Source organism: Pteropus alecto, unplaced genomic scaffold, assembly GCF_000325575.1.
Source record: "Pteropus alecto unplaced genomic scaffold, ASM32557v1 scaffold276, whole genome shotgun sequence".
NCBI classification, from domain to species: Eukaryota; Metazoa; Chordata; class Mammalia; order Chiroptera; family Pteropodidae; genus Pteropus; species Pteropus alecto.
The window spans coordinates 5,408,230-5,429,383 of NW_006438074.1; the positions used below are offsets into that span (position 1 = coordinate 5,408,230).

Sequence of the window (21,154 nt, forward strand, 5' to 3'; positions counted from 1 at the left end):
CCTATCATGCCCTGTAATTTCTGACAGTGCCTTCGCTCAGATGTTTTAGTTTTGCACTTTTTGTCCTTCCCCTATCCTTGCTCTGCTCACAACCCCCAAATTTCTGCTTGTTAAAACTCTCACCTCTCTTCCAAGGCTCATCTTAAATGCTACCTTTTCACCAAGGCTTTCTGATCTCCTCTTGTGCATTTCCCAAGATGCTCCTGACTTTCTGCCTTACTGGTTTACTTGTCTTAGCTCCCACATCATTGCCCTGTAAGCAAGTGAAGGCCAGGCTGTGTTCACCTATCTCTGCATTTCCTGCCATACTACTACTACCATCAATAAAGAAACTCAAATGGCCATTAAATTTTATTGCTATTACCTGCTCGTAGTAAAATTCATTCCGCACCAGCTCATTTTCTTCCTCATTCAGGTCCAAAATCCATTCCACCGCAGGTGCTTTGGGGACTCTCACTACAGCCGAGTATGGTGGAGTTTCACTCTGGGAACTATCTGGTGCTGAGAAGAGAAATGCCATTTGTGTGTCAGTCACTGGCTTGCAATCCAGTCTAGCCCAGTCTAGTGAGCTGGCAAGAGCTGCAGGCAGATAACTGCCTGCTATCTGAGTGCCTTTTCTCTCTCCTTAGTCCTTTTGATTGCCTTTAGGAGACTTAATTAAAGCACCCTAAACTTTCCACCTCAGGGGAGACCTGAGATGAGTGTTATGGTATTTGTCATACAACCCTGAAAGATACATGTTTCTCAAATAAAGGGCTGAGCCATTGGCTACTCTAAAACTAACCTGCCAAACTATTAATATTGACTATCTAGGGAGAAGGAGGGAACATTGGAAGTAGGAAGATGGTGAAAGGGAACCTAGGCAGAAAAACTAAAAAGAAAGAAAGAAAGAACCTACTAAAAGTTAAAGACCAAATTTTTGGTTGCTGGCCTTCTCAACGCTAAAAGTTAATAGGTCAGTATGACAGATTAATGTGATGATAAACTAAGAAAAACAGCTTGATAGAAATGCCAACTATTTTTCTTGGCCAACAATTTGGACTGAGTTGCCATTAAGGGATATCAGTTGTAGCTGAAACTGAAGGAAAAGCCAACTTGAACATATAAACAGAGTCACAGAGAATGTGATTCAGCCTTACCTTCTGGCTGTGCTGGATTATCCTCTGGCACACTGGAAACAGAAAGAAAAAATGAAATGCCTAAATCTGTCCTCCTCCTCTTTGCTTTGAGCTTGATGTGTAACACTGACATTTACTGTTACCCAGGTGAGATATGAGAGAATTATTCAAAACTCTTTTCTCTCCTTCACTTGTCACAGACAATCACTCATCATTTCCTGTCTATTCCATCTTCTAAATATCCCTTTAAATGTTCCCATCTCTCTTTTCATCCTTGCCTCAGAGAAGGCCCTCATCATTTATGGCTGGAGCCTTTGCCAAAGTTTCCCAATTGGTCTCCTTGATTTTGTCAACCTATTCTGCACTTTGCAGCTATAGCAAGCTTTCAAAAATGCAAATCTGGTCACATTATGCTTCTGCTTAAAATTCTTTGGTAGCTCCTCAGGGTAAAAATATTCCATATATGCAGTTCAGCAGACAAAGCCCCTTGTGACCTGAGCTGGCTATCCCTTGAGACCATTTTCTGGTGCCTGTGACCTGTGGTCAACTGTAAAAGTCCTATCCACTCTGCCACTGGCTCTGGTCAACTTCAGTTGGCATCACCAAGCACTAAGTCCCAATGCCATAAGCCAGAGCCCAAGTCCTGAGTCCTAAGTCATGACCTGAGTCAACTCCAACTCATGTTGCCAAAGGGCAAGCTCCAAGCCTTTGTGCTATTGCCTAAATGCTCAGCTGCCAAGGTGCACCAGCCAGAACCTTAACCCATCACCTACCTATATACACTTTCTCAAATGACATACTTTCTCCTACCTTTGCCTTTGCAGTTGTTCCTCTCACTTTGGGCTATGCTCTGTTTTGGCTCATTATCCTACTAATTTCTCGTCTTCTAAGGCAGGGGTCCCCAAACCCGGGGCCATAGACTGGTACTGGGCCACACAATAGGAGGTGAGCGGCAGACAAGCAAGCAAAGCTTCATCTGTATTTGCAGCCTCTTCCCAGCACTAGCGTCACTGCCTCAGCTCCACCCGAGATCATCAGACATTAAATTCTCACAAGGAGTGTGTAACCTAGATCCTTCACATGCGCAGTTCACAATAGAGTTTGTGCTCCTTTAAGAATCTAATGTCTTGGACTATAGACTAGTGGTTACCAGAGGACTACAGACTAGTGGTTAGTAGTAGGGTAGGGGAAGAGGGGAAGGTAGATGGGGTAAATATATGGTAGCTGAAGAAAACTGGACTTTGGGTGGTAAACACATAGTAGAATATATAGATGTCATATGATAATGTACACCTGAAAATTATATAATTATATAATTGTATTAACCAATGTTACCCCAATAAACGTAAAAAAATAAAGAATCTAATGTCTGATGATCTGAGGTGGAGCTGAAGCAGTAATGTTAGTGCTGGGGAGTGGCTGAAAATACAGATTAACATTAGTAGAGACTGCACAGAGACCATAATAAATCAATTGCTTGCAGACTCATATAAAACCCTATCAGTAAATGGCAAAAGACAATTAAGCTGTATCTGGTGGCAGGCTTTACAGTGGCAAGTGAGTTGATGTACTTCAATTGTACAGTTGCATCTGGTGGCACTTGATTCTGCATTATGGTGAGTTGTATAATTATTTCATTATATATTACAAGGTAACAATAATAAAAATAAAGTGCACAATAAAGGTAATGGGCTTGGATCATCCCAAAGCCATTCTCTCTGCCCCAGTCTATGGAAAAACTGTCTTCCACGAAACCAGCCCTAGGTGCCAAAAAGGTTGGGGACTGCTGCTCTAAGGCTCAGACCAGGTGCCACATCTCTAGGAACCCCTCCTGAGCACTGTACTTATTCAGTGACTCAGTGGTCTGCTTGTAGGCTGTTCCTCCACTAAAATAGGGGCTCCTTGAGAGCAAAGTAATTGTTGCTGAGTGATTGCTGAATGAAAGAATCCCCATCAATACTAACTGCTCATTTTAAATCTCAGTGGTATAGTGGTTGGATAATTCCCCTGTCCTCACTCTGAGAGGGTCATAGAAACGGTAGTATAAGCATGCATGTCTTCCTTCCTATAAGATCAGTAATTATCATGGTAAATAATGACAAAAAATGTTAATTTTCAAACAAACAGGGGATTGCTTCGTGAATTATATAAATGACTAACCACTATACTGTATACTTGAAACTAATATAATATTGAATGTCAACTCTAACTAAAAAAAAATTTTTTTAAATAGAAGAAAACAAAAACACGTATAAGCTATTATACTGTTGAGCAGAATGAAAAATCTATTTAAGCCTGTAAGGAAAACACAAAGAATGCAAAGTAATTTTGCTTTTGGATAGTTGCTTTGGCTTATGTGCTCTAGGAGACTTAGTTTCACTCTCCTTTGCTCCTAGAAGCAGTGGAAAAAACTGAGCAATACTGAGTCACCACATACAGTCCTGATCTGTCTTGCCAGATTTATGAGCAGTTTCTGAAACCTGTCATCAGGTGAACTGTGTAGGAAAGCAAAGGATTAGTGAAAAGGCTCCTTTAATCATAAATAACAAGCTAGGATGACTAGCTAAATTAAATATGATGAAAGTGATATCCAAACATTCAGCAGTTATAAACATGTCCCTTTGAGTGCAGTTGAGACTACTAGAGTAAGAGTGGCTGAAAAACAGGTGAAGATGTTGGTGAACTAAGATCAGTGACATCAGTCAGGGGCTGGACTGAAGAACCAAGTGTCCTAATCTCAGACAGATCATATGAGCCTTGAACGTGGCTTGCTCTCACCCCTACCTTTTTCTTAGAAGTTTCTCTGAACAAGGTCAAACATTTCACTGTAGAGTTAATGGCATTTCAGTGTGAGTGTTGTTAAAACTTTTTGTGATTGTTCCAGATTGCAATGACACGCCTAGGAGTATAAGGACCTGGGGGAGGGTGCACTGGTCAATAACGTAGCAGCCCTGTAGCAGGACACTCACTCTTTGTTGTAGTAACTATAGCACTGGTCACACACGCGAGTAGGGTTCTCTCTGCAGCCTTCTACAATCATTTTCTTAGTGGAGCAGGAACTGCATACTAGCCGGCCACAGCGGCGACAATGATGACGTCTGTTAAACTGAAGAGAGGCACAGGGAAGAGAAGGAAGGGGGAGGAAAGAAGGTGACATTGTGGGAACTGAGAGTATAACTGTAAACTTATTTATCCTTGGTCTCAGCCTCTGTGACTTTTCAGAACACCAGATGCTTGGGCCTCTATTGAGAAAGAACACTCAGCTGATGAGCAAAGGTGTCCATATCCCAGGCAGTTTTGCAATAGCCCCTGATAAGTTCTACCTATCTGTGGAGGAACATGTGAAGACACAGCAAGAAAACTGTGGAAGAAGTAACTTTCTCAGCAAAAGCAGAATAGATTTTTACATGGTATTGATGACGAAGAAAAAGTGTTTTTTCAAAATATTTCACGAGTACTGCCTCATTTCATTATAAGATGTTGATAGACATATTATACCTCTTTTATAGATGATGAGGGAACAGACACAGAGCAATTATATCACCATTTTCATAAGCACTGAGCTAATATACCAGTCAGGTACTGTGTTAAGTTTGATAACATCTGTATCGTAGTTAGTCCTTACAGTTCCGTGAGCCAAAGTAACATATCATCCTTAGTTTACAAGTGAACATCTGAGACAGAAAAAGTTAACAGTGACATTGCTAATAAGTGGCAGAGCTGGGATTAGAACCCAGGTCCTCTGTCTCCAGAGCCAGCACAGGTAACCACTACCAGGTTACCTGTCTCACTGTGAAAGACAGGGGAGCTAGGAACAAGATCTCCTGATGGTTTGGTGACTCTTCCTAATATACCAGTCTGCCTCTTTTTTGTTTTTTCATAAGAATGGCAAAGATTTTAGAATTTAAGGCTACTGAATGCATTACTACTTGTCTGAATCCAGAAAATACACTTTGGTTAGGTTAAAGATAAACCCAAAGATTCAGATTTGGTAGTTCTTCTGAAAATATCAATAGTCTCTTGAGGACATGAGGTGACTATAAATTCAGGCTCTTGAACTAGAGATTTCTTTTCATTTCTCCTGCAGATAAAGTTGGAGACTGACACTGCTTACCATGGTGAAGTGCTCCCTGCGGCATACCATGCAGACGCTCTCACTCTCATCTGGTACCCACTGGTGCCTGGCAGGGGGTGTTGCTGGGGGCACAAACTCCAGTGGAGGTTGATTCTGTGGGACACTTCTCTCTCTTGGACTGGGGGAATGTACAATGGAAACACCTGGGAGTCAGAGCCAGAAGTCAGAGTAAAAGGTGATCAATAGTTCAGCTCATAAATGAAGAATGAATGACAGAATTAGAATTCCACCATTTTACAAACCACTACTGAAGTAATAGGTCCAGTTAATTAATGGTTGACTGCATCAGAAAAAGAGAGATAACTGGGCATTGGCATCTTCTGATGGGAGGTGCACAACCACCTATTAAATATACTTACCAAAAAATATTAAGCTTGAATCAAATCAAACTTCTAGATATATCTACCAGTGTACCAGAAATACAGGGGACTGAGCCCCAGATTGCCACAGGGCAGCAATCGGCAAAATTCAGCATGTGGGACACTCTACAGAACAAATAACCTAGTTTACTCCGCAAATAAGAAAGAGGTAGGAAACAAACTGATTAAGAGATGAGATTTTAGCCAAATGCCATGTATGGACATTATTTAGATCTTGAGTCTGAAGCAATATTCTGCATTCTTATTTCAGCTCTCATACAGAGATAACCAGAGGATGGAGATGGTAAGGGACAGTGTGGTGTACTGCACGAAGCTCCTGCTCTGGGGCTAGTTGGACACAGTTTGAATCCCAGCTCTTGTTAATAATAGTGGGATGGCTGCAGGCAAGTCATTTAACGCTTCTGAACCTCTTTATCGCTTTCGTAAAATGATTGTTTTCAATTTGAGATTATAATCTATGTGAATATCTCTATCTATCTATCTATCTATCTATCTATCTATCTATCTATCTATCTACCTACCTACCTACCTACCTACCTACCTACCTACCTACCTACCTACCTACTTACATGTACATACCTTCCCTAGGAGCAATGGTTCAGTATTTAATTCAGCATTTGTGGTGACTTTATGGATATACTACTACCGTGAATGAGAATCAATCATGTGTTGAATTTTCTGGGGCATACAAAGTTAAACAAACCAAGAAAAACAGTAGAAATGTTGTAATGGGAAAGGGGCAAAAGAATCAGAAAGTCATAATAAAGCAAAATTGAACTAAAAAATGGGTAACTCTCAGAACTTGTTCTTACCAGGAGCAGCAGCAGAAGGGAACTCTGCTGATGGTGATCTAGACAAGGTCTCGAGGTCTGAAGTCTGACTGACAATTTCCTGGAGGTGAATCACAGAACCTGGAGAAAGAAAATGCTGTCAGAATATCATTCTACCATAGGCATCTTTACTCACGGTGCTAGGCATCTAGTTCAAAACCTTGTTGGTTTCACTGGTTGTCATTCCATGATTCTACTAGGTATAAAAAGAATGGTAGAGGTACTTCTAAGCCAACAGTGTATATGCTTCTTAAAGTCCTCAGAAAACAAAGTATGTTTATAAAGGCACATGAGATAATAAAGTAGATGCCAGGATTTTACAAAATAAATCTAAAGATGACCAGAGGTAAGTGGAAGATGATGCCTGTGGAGAATAGGGAGCAGGAAAAAGGAGCTGGCTGGGAACACCAGTCATTTCATTTCATTTTCGTCATTCTCAAGGATTCTGAGTCGGTTCACAAACCTTTGATATCTGATGTGACCCTGAGAATAAAGCATATCCTCAATACAAAGTGATGGCACTTAAAAATCCACTGTACCAAGGCCACACAAATACCACTTCCAGGACGTTTGTTTCCCAAACTTTTGTTATTAAGCGTGTGGTGGTTACCTACCACCCTTTAATTCTGGTTAGCTTGCTATTTCCTCTAAGACCAAGATCTCTCCTGTTCTCTTTCACTCCCCATCAATTCAAAATAAGAGAAATGAAAACTAAGGATACAGTGTGGTACTTGTTCCCCCATGTAACACCCCCGTCTAGGGCGTTGGCAGTTACCTGATCGTTTCTCCCTCAATGGGTACGGGAAGTCGAGTGCTTTCCCCGCATATCTGGAAAGCAGTGAGTCGACCTCACCCATGGTGAAGATGATCTCCTGCCCGGCCAACAGCTGGTGCAGAGTCTGCACAGCCACAGTGGCCCAATCCACTTTCATGTTCATGAGCAGCTGCTCCAGCATGAGCAGGGGGTTAGAGGACAAGTGGGAATAGTTGGCCCGGTGCTGCTCAGGCAGGGTCAGCAGGACCTGTTTGGCGGGTAGATCCACAGAGTAAAGAAAATAGTACATCAACTTCAGAAGAAAGCCAAGATTCTTACTGGGAAGGGGGAGGGTGTCAGGGACCAAAAGGCACATGCTTTACTACTGAAACTGGCTAGTAGTCTTTTTGGAAGCAAGGCTGGACTCCTATCTAAATCCTCCAGCAATCAAGAAGTATACTCCAAGTACCTTCACATAGATGAGGAGTCAGGAGACTTTTACTGTAAAGGATCAGATAGTAAATATTTTAGGCTTTATGGGCTATAAAGTCTCTGTTGCAGCTACTTAACTCTGACAATGTACTGCAAAAGCAGCATAGATAACATAAATGAATGCACACATTTGTGTTCCAATCTTGATTTCAAAAGCAGGCAGAGGACTGGATATGGCCTACAGGTGGTAGGCTGCCGACTCCTGGCCTATACCTTCAAGGCACAGTTGAGTTCTGCCTGACTCTCAAAGTCACCATTCTGTCCATTTGAGGCTTTATTAGAATGAGCAATATAAGGTGATGATGTCAGTGGACTGCCTAAACCTGGAACCTCCAGTGTCTTACAGGTAAAAGATGACTCTAAACTCTTTCTAGAAGTTATTATCACTAGGCTCGAAATATGTTCATTGGCTCTGCTCACTGCCAGTTTTTAAGGAGTTCCCCATTTAGATATTGTGCATCTAAAAGCAAAAAAAAAACAAAACAAAAAAACAAGGTTTATCTCTTTTAGCGACATTTTACGTATTTGAACTCTTAGCAAGTGGGCTCTCCCAGCACTCGTTCTATTTCTGGGGCAGTGTATCTGACTGCTAATCAGAATTATTAGAAGACTGTCAGAGGGCCCTATCTCTCCCCAAACCTTCCTTCACTGGATTACTTTTTCTAGTATATATTTTTTTCTATTACTGTCTCTAAGGGTACATCAGAATCCCTTTGAAAGACAGCCAGGCCCTGTCCCTATAGATTCAGTTTTAATTGATCTGGAATAGAGGTCAACTTCTGGTATTTTGAAAAGTACAGATGATTCGAATATACACTCAGAACTGAGAAGCACTGATATAGTAGATGCAAGGGAAAGCATAAAGAGAACTTAAGAGGACCAGGTAAAATTTATTTTGGAGGCAGGGCAAAATGAGAAAAACAAGTCCTAAGGGACTCACCTAGGATGTGGTGGGCTACTAGGGTAAAAATTTCATGTGGCACAGGCCAAGGATGGCAGGTGGTTGAAAGAAGAGACATTGACAGGGCAAGTTCTGAAGTGGGAGCTGGAAGCAGTATCTCTTTCAGGCGTGCTTTCCCGACACTCGCTTTACCCACTTACCTTGGATCCCATGTACAGAGCCTGGATTTCACGGTGTCGGACAGCAGTCAGTTTTCCATAAAAGTGAGTGGTGAGGTAGTTGGCCAAGAAGTGAGAAGTGGCCAAGCTAGGGTGCTGGTCAAGGGATTGCTCTGTGACCTCAAGGCACATGGAGGGGTCAGGAATTCTTTGCAGGAGCTGTTGCAGAAGAAGGGTAGAAGGGTAGAAGAGAAAAGCGAGGCCTGTAGAGGAACTCTTAGTCCAGCCTTATTTTATTTGAGAGTGAAACATGTATTCACTTTGAACTAACACCTTCTCTGCACTCATTTTTTTCAGCACCCTCATAGCTTCACAAATGATGGTTTTGACAGGACCAGAGTTCAGTAGAATCCTGGACCTAGCTGCCCCTCTGGCACCTAATGAAGGGCTAGGCCTCTTCTGCTCAACATGACTGTAACTGGCTCCTGAAGGACACAAAGAGGAAGGTCTGAGATTGCGGATATTTGCATGGGATTAAGCAAGAACAAAGCCATTTGATTTGACTAACCTTCCTGTCCCTCCCCAAAAGAAAAATGAGAAGAATTGCAAAGCTTACTTGCAGAGCCTTTTCATGATCTCCTCTTTCTAAAAGGTGAAGAAGATGTTTTTGATGTAGGCCGATTAAATGTTCTCTTGAAATGGGGTACAGGCCGCCCCACTCCTCACACAGTCCATACTCCTGGAAGGAAACACAAACACCCTCAGTCCCTTTAAATGACTTGTCTTATCACTCATCCAGCTTTTGCCTGATTTTTCTCAGCAGTCTTGAGTCTACTACAGCCTGAAGAAAGTTTGGGAAGTGCTGATGGGAACTTCACTAAAGTAGGATCATAAACTCAAAGGAATTGAGTGACAAGGTAAATTATAAAAATGATCAAAGCAGGCTGACTATTAATGATATGATTTTCCTCTTAGCTCTACTATAAAAAAGAAAAGCAGATGACATACAGCGACTGAACCTTGTTATCAGCCCTAGGAGATGTGAAGGAAGCGGGGAAGATTGAGAGGACTGTCCAAAGGAGGCAGAGCCTGCTCAGCTTTGACTGTGGCCATATGAATGTGCACGTCAAGTGTTACCGGACTTAAAACTTAAAAGTTTTTTTAATTAAAAAATTTCCCTATTTTAAAATGTTGGCAATGAAATCAATGTAAAAAATAAAAATTCTGCAGGCCGATACTGCCTGGGCCAAACAAACATGTTGGGGGTTGGATTCTACCTATGCTCCTCTTTGTTACTCCCTCACCCCCAATTTGTGAACTGTGAATTAAAGCTTCAGAGAACAGAGTCCCCAGGGTTTTGTCCAAGTATTCTAATAGGGTGGCATCCGGAATGCCCTCCCCACAACTCTGCCTGGTGCTGCATTCTTCAGGATGCTTCCTTGTTTCTCAGGCTACATTAGGTGCCCTGACAGTGCTCCTACCATAATCTGGGCTTATTTCTGTCACTTGATATATAATAATCACCTAGGGATACAAATCACATAACCCCTCCTTCCCAAAATGTGAGCTGCTCAAAGGCAAGGACTAAGCTTAATTATCTTTGTTCCACCACCATCTAGCACTATCTAGTGTCTAGCAAATAACAGGCATTTGAGAAATGTTTCCTGGATGACTGAACATTGAATGAGCATATCTACATTTTGAACTACGGTACATCAGCTCCTTAAAAGGCAGACAATATTCTATGTAGCACTTAAATGTTCAATGAACACATGAAAAGATATTCAAGGTTATTACTTATCATGGAAATAAAATTAAAAAGAGATATCGTCCTATTGGCAAAAAGTGAAAAGCTGGGTAAGAATATGCAGTAATAGGAACTGTGAGTGGGAGTATAGCTGGGGAAATGGCTTTGAAGAACAACTGGTAACATGTTAGTAAAGATGAGATGCTCACGTCTGACACACAGCAATTCCACTGCTAGATATATATTCTGGGTCTAGTGTATACAGTGTAGAAAATCTCCTGTATATATAAACACAAGGATGATAGTACAAATGCATTAACTGTTATTATTCTCTATAGTTCTATGTATAGTGGTAAATTTCACACAAACATGTGTACATGTGCACACACACACACAGAGAAAAAAGAATGTGATATAGTTAACAAAAAAATGCAGACATTGATATGCGAAAAGGGGTCTACGCAACCAGCTAAAGAGTTGCAACTCTGAAAAGAGGAGGAAGGAGAATACCCCCACAGGAAAATGGTACCTTTGCTTCTAGAATCATATTCATGACAGTTGATGGGTCCTCCACACAACAGCTCCTCAGGGTCTGCCAGTCACACCACACTGGGGTAGGCTGCAAACCTAGAATCTAATGAGAAGCAGGAAAAGCTATCAAACCACAATGCAGCTTCTGCCTCCATGAACAGGTCACTGGAGTTTCCAGGAATGGCCCATCTCTAGGTCTCCGTCCCCAAAGAACTTGTCAGGAGAGAGGAAGAATTAGAATAAAATGAGGCAAAGATTGTTTGGAGAGGTGAGTGAACCTACTGGGGAAGCATAATCAGGGAGCAAAGGCTGAGCGGGGAGGCCACAACTGGGGCCTTTCACTTCTGAGGACAATTCTGAGGCTTTTCTGCTTCACAACTTGTTCAGTCTTCTGGGGTCATTTGTCCCATGCTCCTTCCATCTCAAAACTATCCAAGATATTTTGGCTTGAATGTTCGATAAGATCACTTTTCATGCAGCATTTAGCTCTGAAGGAAAAGCAATGAGCAAGAGCGGAAAGAAAATCTTTTTGCCTGCCATTTTCACCTGCCTTTTCCTGGTGCAGCTCTGGACTCTGTTCAGTTCCAAGTTCACATGGAAAATTAGCACATATTTTATACTTGTTATGTAGCTATACTACCCAAACCTGTCTCCTCGGATCTCTTATCTTGAATATAACACGTATCCCGCAAAAATCTTACACTTTTGAAACTCACTTTATGCATCCTTTAAAAATGGCTCTTGAAGTTTAGCTGAAAAATAAAACAATCTTTGAAAAAGATATCATAGGGATTAAGCGCTATTAAAAACTATTGAACAATAACAACAAAAAGATATAATACACATAAAACATACACGAAGCTCAAATATATATGTGAAAAGGCTTTGTGGAGTATGAAACATTATTCAATGTTAATTTTTTAATTCTTGTTTGATGCATATATATTTATAATGATAGGAGTAAATAAAACAGGGTCCACATAGGAGGCTTTCTTACTGTTCATCTAAGAACAGAAGTCAGATGCAGAGTAAAAGCCAGGCCTAGATTTTCTGTTTCTTAAAATCTACCATCACATCAGAATAGACTAGAGTTGGCAGCAGTTCCCTTTCTTTCCTTTCTATTGATGCCAGAGCCCATACCTTCTGATACACCTGCAGCTCCGCCAGCTTTCTCTGTAGCTCATACTTGAGTCCATCTTGGACAGCTGTATCTGAAATGCAGTAGGCCAGGATCTCCAAGCATGACTCCAGGGGCCACCTGTCCACAAACTGTAGGGTTAGCCGACTTCTTAGAGAGGAATCCTTCACAGGAAACAGGAACTGCCAACCTTCTTTGTCTAAAAGACAAAAAGATGCTCAGAGGCAGCAAGCCTGGCATTAGAATAGCTCAAGAGTCCAGGTTACTTCTTAAGAGAAGGGCTTTGTTCAATTTCATAAAACAGGTGCTTAGGATTCATTTGATCTTAAGTAGTTTTTATACTTAGAACCACTATATGACAAGGATAAATGCTATACTCCTATGTTTCTCTTCATGAAAACTTAATGAGACTTTCTGATGAGACAGAAGGATAGGAGGAGAATGGAAAGAGATGGAAAGGGAGAAGGAAGAAAGAATAGACAGAACAGATGAAGCTCTCCATGTTCTGGCATGCTGCACATTTCAGACTTGTCAGTGGAACTTGTAGCTTTTCCTGCAATTTCCACTCTGTGTCATACATAATTACTTCAAAGTTATTTCAGGTAAACTAGTTTCACTCCCTTGACATCCTCTGTCATTATTACTCAGTAGATCACTCTCTCCCACACCCATATCACAGCTAAAAAACATATTCCAAGCTGATAAGACTGCATAGTCAGTCAGTCAGTGGATTTCTTCCCCTGAAGGACAGATTTTCTCCTTTTCAAAGGGAAAGTCAGGCCTCTTGCCAGAAGCCGGTCTTTACGGCATATCTAACTCTGCTCCCCCTAGTGGAGTGTTGTAGGTCATTGGCTCTCAACTTTGGTTAAAATCAAAATCTCCTGGGAGATTTCAAAGTAGGGGCTTTCAGACATGCCCATGATCTGTTTTTATAAGTTTTATTAGAATACAGTCACACTCATTTGTTTATGTATCATGTATGGCCGCTTTCATGCTGTAATGGCAGAGCTGAGGAGCTGCAACTGAGGTTGTATGGCCTTCAAAGCCCTTTACAGAAAAAATTCATTGACCCTTGCTTTAAAGTAAACATTTGCCTGACCCTCATCCTGGGCTTCTGGGGGTAGAGTTCGGATATTTGTAGTTTACAGAATTTTCTAATATGTAGGGTTGAGAATATTGGTTATGAGTATGTGTTCTAATATGCAGGGTTGAGAATATTGGTTATGAGTATGTGTTCTAAAGTTAGACTTGGGTTCTAAGCTCTGCTCCAGTTTTTTACCCTCTGAGCCTCGGTTTCCACTCATATCACAAGATTATGGTGGCACCTTTCTCTAGAGTTATTGTGAGGATCAAAGGTGGTGATACACTCAGTGAATGCTAAATAATATTACCACTAGTAAAGGAGGGAGGCCTAGCTTTCTGCTCACCACATGCCGCAGCACAGCTCAGGACTGCATCCTGTATATTGCTCAAGTCATCCACGTCTCGCCCGTACACTTCAGTGAGCTGAAGGGCCCGGGGCCAATCTTTGGCCACCAGGGCTTCCTTGAAGGCCTCAGTGAGCACATCCAAGGCAATGGGAGAATGCAGGCCCAGAAGGACAGTAGAGAGACTGGCCTGGCCACAAAGACTTGCTGCTAAACTCGGTCCCTGCTTAGAGGACCCTCGAAGGGGCTCCCAGGCAGCCAGGAGGGAGGCCTCAAGCATAGGGAACTGTTCCAGGAGGCGCTCACACTCCCGGGCTACCTGTTCTGCAGTCAGAGGCGCCTCTCTGCGGCCACGAAACTCTTTCCATGACAAGCTGGGCTTGGTGACCTTTGATCCCCGGGAAGCCCCCAGACAGACCACTGTAGCCAGCAACTTTGAGCGGGACTTTAGGAAGGCCAAGGCAGAGGAGGTGAGGGCTGGGAGTGACGAATCCCTTGGGGAGGAGCGGGGCTTTCTCTCTGATGTGGTGTTCTCAGTTGGCTTTGGGGAGCTCTGCATAGGAAGTGGGAGGTCCTCCAGGCAGTGAGAGGTGTGCTGCTGGGCCAGGATGTCCAGGTGAGTCAGAAGAGATGATGTCTGCTGGCTTTGCAGGGAAGAGCAAAGGACAAGGGGCTCACAGCAGCAGTTGACGATGACCTGTGGCACACTCAGGCTGAGGCCCTCTTGGGCCAGAAGGGCTGCTAGCCTGGAGAGAAGAGCAGCAGAGGGCATGCTAAGCCTGAGTGCTTAGGCTCTATTACCTAATCTCAGAATTTCTTTGTGTTTACACAAGCAAATGTAAATGAAGGCTCTTTAACTACCCCTCTCCCCCGATCTTTTCTAAACACAAAAGGTAGCCTATTAGACATACTGCTCTGCCCTTTACTTTTTTACTTTGTAAGGTATCATCAGGGAGATCTGTTCAGACCCCTTTGTAGAGAGGTCTCTCATTTCTTTTTACAGCTACATAGTATTCCATTATGGGGACGAACAATAATTCAACTAGCCCCCTGTTAGTGGACAATGGATTTTTCTTATCTGTTGCTATTACATATGAGACTATAATAAAATGACTTTGTACATACATTATTTTCCATACATATAACAAAGCTGCAAGATAAATTCCCTAACGTGGATTGCTAGGTCAAAGGGTATGTAAACTTGTAATTTTAGTAGATATGAATAAACTGCCTTCCCACACCAATTTATATCCCCCTGGAAAAATATGAGAATTCTTGTCTTCCTAGCCAACTAAAGTATTATCAAATTTTTTATTTTCATGTACTTATAAGTGAAGATTAACCTCTTAATTTTATACTTACAATGTAAATGTTAGAGGTGACAAGAGAGAAAGAGGCACGCTGAATTTGGATGTAGCTATATAAGATTAATTGCAAATCAAGGTAAAAGTCTGAATAAAATCCCACTCTCTGTACTGAACCCAAGCACAGCCCCAAAGAGCCTTTGGTTTCCTCGATGAAACAATTAGAAAGGCCCATGCTTGATTCTCCCAGGTAGGCTCCTACCTGTCTGGGGGAACTTGTCGGTCAAGCAGGAGGTGTGACACCAGCTGGGAAGAGCTCTGTTGCAACAGAACAAAGGGATTTCCTACCTTGACCTCCACGTGATCTGCAAAGGTAAAGAAAGTGACCTTTGTACCACTGACTGCAACGGTTCAGGGCCCTATTTTCTAGAACCAATAAAAAAGGACAGTGTCGAAATGAAGATTACATTGTGAGCCCTTCTGCTGATATTTTCTAGGTAAAGGGTATTCTCAACATGACCCTGACCAAAAGCTTCTCTATACCTTACTTCTGCTCTAAAGACTTCTAACCACAGACTAACTTCAGTGGGCAGGTCTAGCCACAAACAGCTTATTCTGCTCCTCCAACACTACTGAAGTGCATTTAATACTTGCTCTGTGGACTCAAGTAAGAGTCTGGCACTCATATCAGAGACCTGATTCTTCTGCTGGGTCCTCAAATCCACAATGGACTGAAGGTCTGAGAGAAGTATTTTTGAGTCATTAATGCCATCAAAGTTTATTGAGTACTCCTATGTGCTGTACAACTGTAATAGGTATTGATTGGGGAGACAAAGACGAATAAATCACAGAAGAATAAGAGAGGACTTTATGAATCTAGTTTCCTTGGCGTTTGCTGTGCCCAGAACCCCTAAACTGAGTACCTTCCTCTTCCTTGTCCTAAACACTTGCAAACCAGTCATGATTCTATTTCCTCTTTCTTGCTACTTACCAGGCTCAGAGTGCAAACTCTGAAGAAGAACTGCAGCCAGGGTGCTGCAGTAACTGAAGAAGGTGCCCATGTAGTCAGTCTGCCTGCTGCCTGCCGGGGTCTGTTTGCCCAGGTTCTTCTGGAGAAGCTGAGTCTGGATGTGCACAGGGTGGGCCTCTGCCTCCGGAGCTTTCTGGGCCACCTGCTCCACCAGGGAGGACAGTGGCGTACTCCTGGGCTCTGAGAAGAGTAATGGCAGGAGAAGGGACGCAGGCTTTAGTCTGTGCATCCAGCTCTGCATCAATTTCCAACACAATTATGTGAACGGTACCTCTCTATACTGCATGGGGCATCCTATAGCTTGGGTGCTACGTTCACAAGGTAGCTATAAAATTCTAAGTTGGTCACCTGAACAAGTGATTCTTAGCCAAGAAGAGCTTTGAATCTGGAGAAATTGGGGTGGATAGTTCTGTTTTTACCTCAGTGTCTCTGAGGTTGGAATGGCTTTATGAGGAGCATAGCAATCTTTTGGAGAAGGGTTCATTAGTATATACTGAGTACCTTTGGGGTATATATCTCATTAGGAATAAGAAAAATGTATCAGCTATGGAGTGTCAGCCATCCCTTCACTTGAGAGGCAGGCGAACAAGTGGAGTTAGTCAGGCACCCGCTAACTAGGGGACTGGTAGGGGCCACCACCGGAGTTCTAAGTCTCTGCTCCAAAGTGTTTCTTCATTCTCAGCTGTTTCCTCTCCCCAGTTCAGGCCTTATCTGCTCCCACGCACTCGGGCCTGTACCTGGCAGTTCTAGCGCCTCTCTCAGTGACTGAAGGATCTGATCCAGCTGCTGGGAAAGGGTGGCATGGCTGGCAGCACAGTCCTCAGTGAGGCTGGGCCAGCACATCTGAAGCAGCTCAGCAATGCTGCACCGTGGAGGCCCTCCCCCTTTTTCTTCTACACTCTCTGTGGAAAGCAAATGAGGAAGGAAAGGTAAAGTGTGATGCCGACCTAATGATCTGAGTCCAGGAAAAAAAAATGGAGAAAAGCAACTCACCTGATTTAGTCTGTCCAGCTGACGTAAGTGAATAATTGAGAATCTTACTGATTTGCTGAAGAACAACTGGGAAACCTCGAATGCCATCAGCATTGAGGAATACATGGTCTAGCCGTCGACCTGAGAACAGATGAAGCAAGAAAGAATTCAGAAAACAGTAAAGACTTTCAGAGATTGGTACTCAGACCTGTATTTACTTGGAACATTTTATATTCTCCAATATTAAGGAAGAAACATATGCACGGCGATTCTGGGTGACAACCAGCATACCTGGCTTTTCTATGTATGTAGTTTCAGGGCTACCTCTGGCAAGATGCCTCAGCAGCAGGCCGAGGTCCAGCACTCCTAAAGAATTACTGTCCCAAGCCAATTAGGCACTTCTTGTGGATTTGCCTTGGGAAGTGCCCTCAGCTAAGGACTTGAGCTGGGCTCTTATCTGTCTTCTCTAACTGTTTTAAAGGATCTTGACACCCTGACTAGACTCTAAACAACTTTATGGACAGAGAGTATTTATTATATGGACCCCATATACTTGGGATTATCTGGAAACACAGTAGGTACTACGTTAATTGCTAACTGACTGACATGAAACTGTTTTAGCTACAAACAGCTTGAATAGTATCTCCTTTCATTTTAGAATATAAGTACTAGATGAGGAGGGGAATTGTTTGATAAAAATAGCATTGTTTATGATACAGTACACTTTCTTAGAAGGACTATATGAATATTAAAGGACATTGTAACCAACAGCTCAGATGTGACTTGGAGAGGTGTGCAGAAAAGAGGCAACACGGCAGGCCTGAGATTGCTATCCTTAGGCCTGCTTGCAAGGTGGGCCATTTAACCCGGCTGTTAAACAGTTTCTTACATGATACAAAGCTTTCCCTGAATGATAGAAATGGCTCTGTGCCTACACTATGCACGATGTGGTTTATGCTGAACACCTGCTTTCCTTCCAAGAGTCTGGAATATTGGTATATAATGGGCAGAGGGTACCTTTGTCACTAGCCTCCAATAAAAATCTTGGGTATTGGGTCCCTAATGAGCTCCTGTAGAAAACACTTCACACCTGTTACAACTCATTGCCAGAGGAATTAAGCCCATCCTGTGTGACTCCACAGGGAGAGGACTCTTAGAAGCTTTTTCCAGACTGTCACATGAGCCTCTCCCTCTGCTGATTTTACTTACATTCTTTTGCTGAAATAAATCTTAGCCACGAGTATGACTACATTCACTACAGTCCTGTGAGTTCTCTAGTGAATCACTTAACCTAAGGGTGGCTATTCATCTTATGACCTGTCCACCATTCCTCCTTCCACATTACTGAGAGAGAACATGCTCCTTTCTCCCTCACTGGTCAGTCCTTCCAGTGTTTGGTGTGTGCATCAAGGATGCATGAGTAGAACTTTGCCTAATTCCGTCTTCACATTCTTTTACCTTCATTCCTCCAAGAATTTCACCTTCATATTTTAAGATATTTTGAGGTACAATACACCCCTCTAACTGCAATCCACCAAGTTTTCCTTTATATATGGTTTACAAACCCCAAACTGTCCCAAGTTATAGGTTAAAGTTCACTCAGGAGGCGGAATGCAGTCTAAAGACACAAATTCCATCCATACCATTTTTGAACACATATCCATTCCTTGAATTTATCCATAAATCAGAAAAAGTTCCCCAAATGACTGCAGACTGTTATGCCTATTAAGAAGATGAGACTCTCAAGAGACTATTTATGCCATCAAATTGGACATGAGGAAATTAACTAATAATCCTTTTTCCCTGTCCCACCTTCCCCAATCAGTACTTTCTTCTTGCACAATTTATCAAATATCTCAGAAACGCATTTGAGAAGGAATAAAGCTAAAAAAGTACACTCACCCCGGCTCTCCAGGCTACTGTTCAGACGTCGTTCAGCTGTTTCCAAGAGCTGCTTGCAGGTTTTCCAGAGCTGGCACTGAGAGCAAGCTAGGTCAAACGCAGCCATGGCAGGGGAACTAAGGTCTTCTAGAACCTCTCTCAGGGGATCAGTGGGCTCCACCAGGGTACTGCTTATCCAAAAGTCCTCCTGCAGCGTGGGGATGGGGTCTCCAGAAGGGCTGAGCAGCTTGTCGGTCACATCAGAGATGGAGTAAAATACCATCCCTGGACACCCACCAGTGGAGTGAAAAGCAAAAGGTTAAAATGATTCTAACTACCAGTTTAACTCTGAAAAGTAGTTCTCTAAAACATGTTTGAGGTCCTTCTGCACAGGATATCTATCTTCTATGCATGTTAGTACCATCATTACAATCCATTCTTATGGTATCAAAACAATGGCATGGATAGGAAGACCAAAAGAAACTCAAAATAACTGAGATGAATGAGGGCTTCTTCTAAATGGGATCTAAAAGTAGGTTGAGAAAGAATAAGTGGATCTATATGTGCTAATCAGAAAAGATCGCTTAAATATATTACTAAAAAAGCAAGATAGAAATAGTACTTGTTGTAAGAGCCCATTTAGATTTAAAAAAAAAGATGTGCATATACTTTTTTGGATAGCTATAGAAAATAGCTGGGAAAATATAGAAGGAACAATGTGTGATGGTATTTGATACATATAACCTAGACCAATAACATAATGTGAAAATGTGGGACAAGATTCTACTTTCAAGAAAAATGAGATAAGCTTTTTTGCAGTGCAGCCAAGGTTGAAAATTGAGACCTGTGAATTGCAGGCCATATGTATTATACACAACTTCTTTACAGAAAAGTAAAATACACTTTATCCCCGAATAATTATATAGGAAGGAAATAAATTCCTAACACCATTTCATAAAACCCAAGATAGTGGCCATCAAAACATATGGTGGAAATAGCACTCACACTCTTCAGTTTAGGTCACACAGGACAAGCTTAATGGAGTAGCTCAAGTGGCAGGTGTGTGACCATCATGGTCAGGGAAGTTGGGCACAGCTAAAACCGACTCTCAATATGTCAGGACTGCTGTTCTTTAAGGCAAGAATCCTGCTCTGGATTCCTCTCTCCCTCGTGATGAGCCTGTCATTTGGGTGGCTTTGCCCTGACGCCCTCCTCCCTCAGCTGCCTTACCACCTACGGTGGTGACAGAGAAGGCTGACCTGCTGCCGCAGCGCTGCCAATGGCCTGTAGAGTTGAGCGGCCACTCCCTGTTCTTCGAATGGTGCTGCTACCCCCATCTGAGTTCTGGTTTTCAATCTTGTGCTCTACCCGGGCCAGCTCCTGGATCACTTCCTGGTAGCACTCCATGAACATTAGTTCCCCTGAGCTGGGCGAGGACTTCAGGTTGAACATGAACACCACCTGGCATAGAAGAGGGAGAGTGTGGGTTGTGGTAGGCCCGCTGAATTGGGGGATGTCTAAAGATATGAGATCTTGCCTGTCATCAGAGTATGGTCCTAAGATATCTGCTTTATAGGGTTGGAAAACCACTGCATGTTAGAAGAGTAGATCAAATATAGAGATAACTCATATAAGTCAGCAAGAAAGCCACCAAAGCCCCAGCAGAAAACAGGCAGAAGACACAATTTCAAAGAGAAAATAAGCATGAGTAATATACACAAAGTATCGTATGTAAGAAAATACACATAGTAATACAAAGATGAAAAATGTTTTCCCTTCCAGTAATCCCGGAATTTAATATTAATACCATTTTGCATCTATCACAGTGACAAAGTAAAAATAAATCCTCAGGAGGTGGTGGCAAAACGAACTGTCATAACCTTTTTTGAGAAAAGCAAAATTTGGCAATCCACAAAGCTTTAAAAACATGTATATTCTTTGACTTGGTAATTTTCATGAGAAACTTTTTTAAGGAATAATTCAAAAGGCTAATGCCTAGAGGTGATAACCTTGGCGCTATTTATTACCACTATTACAAAGTTGAAAATAATTTAGATGTTAAGTAATGGTGAAATGCAGCTACCTGATCAGACTTTTGTAAAGTCATTAAATCAGTTACAAGGCACATTTTAAAAAGGCACTATATAGTGTTAGATTTAAAATAATCTCAGCTATGTAAAAGTCATATATACTTTGAAAAAATACCGGCAAAAAATATACTTTATTTTTTATATTGGTTGTTCTAGAAAATAGGGTTATAAGAAATTTAATTTTCTTATTATTTTTGGTATTTTCTTTTAATACTCACAACTTCTTCTGTAACCAAGTTTAAAAATAAAGCGTTTATAAAAAAAAA

The 21,154-nt window shown here is 42.0% G+C and overlaps 1 protein-coding gene across 4 annotated transcripts in view; it reads right to left on the reverse strand.

Moving 5' to 3' along the window:
* ZFYVE26 (zinc finger FYVE-type containing 26) overlaps window positions 1–21,154 on the reverse strand; it is a 55,963-nt gene that overhangs the window by 16,715 nt on the left and 18,094 nt on the right. For 2 of the 4 annotated variants that reach the window (XM_006915148.3, XM_025049130.1), the window contains 17 exons: window positions 20,058–20,259; window positions 18,820–19,083; window positions 16,939–17,058; window positions 16,683–16,847; window positions 15,907–16,125; window positions 15,178–15,280; window positions 13,612–14,357; window positions 12,187–12,383; window positions 11,045–11,149; window positions 9,385–9,507; window positions 8,811–8,987; window positions 7,239–7,485; window positions 6,446–6,544; window positions 5,233–5,396; window positions 4,088–4,224; window positions 1,140–1,171; window positions 365–501 (listed from right to left, as the gene is read on the reverse strand). In XM_006915148.3, the coding sequence (XP_006915210.1) occupies window positions 365–501; window positions 1,140–1,171; window positions 4,088–4,224; window positions 5,233–5,396; window positions 6,446–6,544; window positions 7,239–7,485; window positions 8,811–8,987; window positions 9,385–9,507; window positions 11,045–11,149; window positions 12,187–12,383; window positions 13,612–14,357; window positions 15,178–15,280; window positions 15,907–16,125; window positions 16,683–16,847; window positions 16,939–17,058; window positions 18,820–19,083; window positions 20,058–20,259 (3,237 nt within the window). The remainder of the gene's footprint in view (window positions 1–364; window positions 502–1,139; window positions 1,172–4,087; window positions 4,225–5,232; window positions 5,397–6,445; window positions 6,545–7,238; window positions 7,486–8,810; window positions 8,988–9,384; window positions 9,508–11,044; window positions 11,150–12,186; window positions 12,384–13,611; window positions 14,358–15,177; window positions 15,281–15,906; window positions 16,126–16,682; window positions 16,848–16,938; window positions 17,059–18,819; window positions 19,084–20,057; window positions 20,260–21,154) is intronic. The other 2 variants (XM_015591948.2, XM_025049131.1) reach the window with 2 other exon arrangements.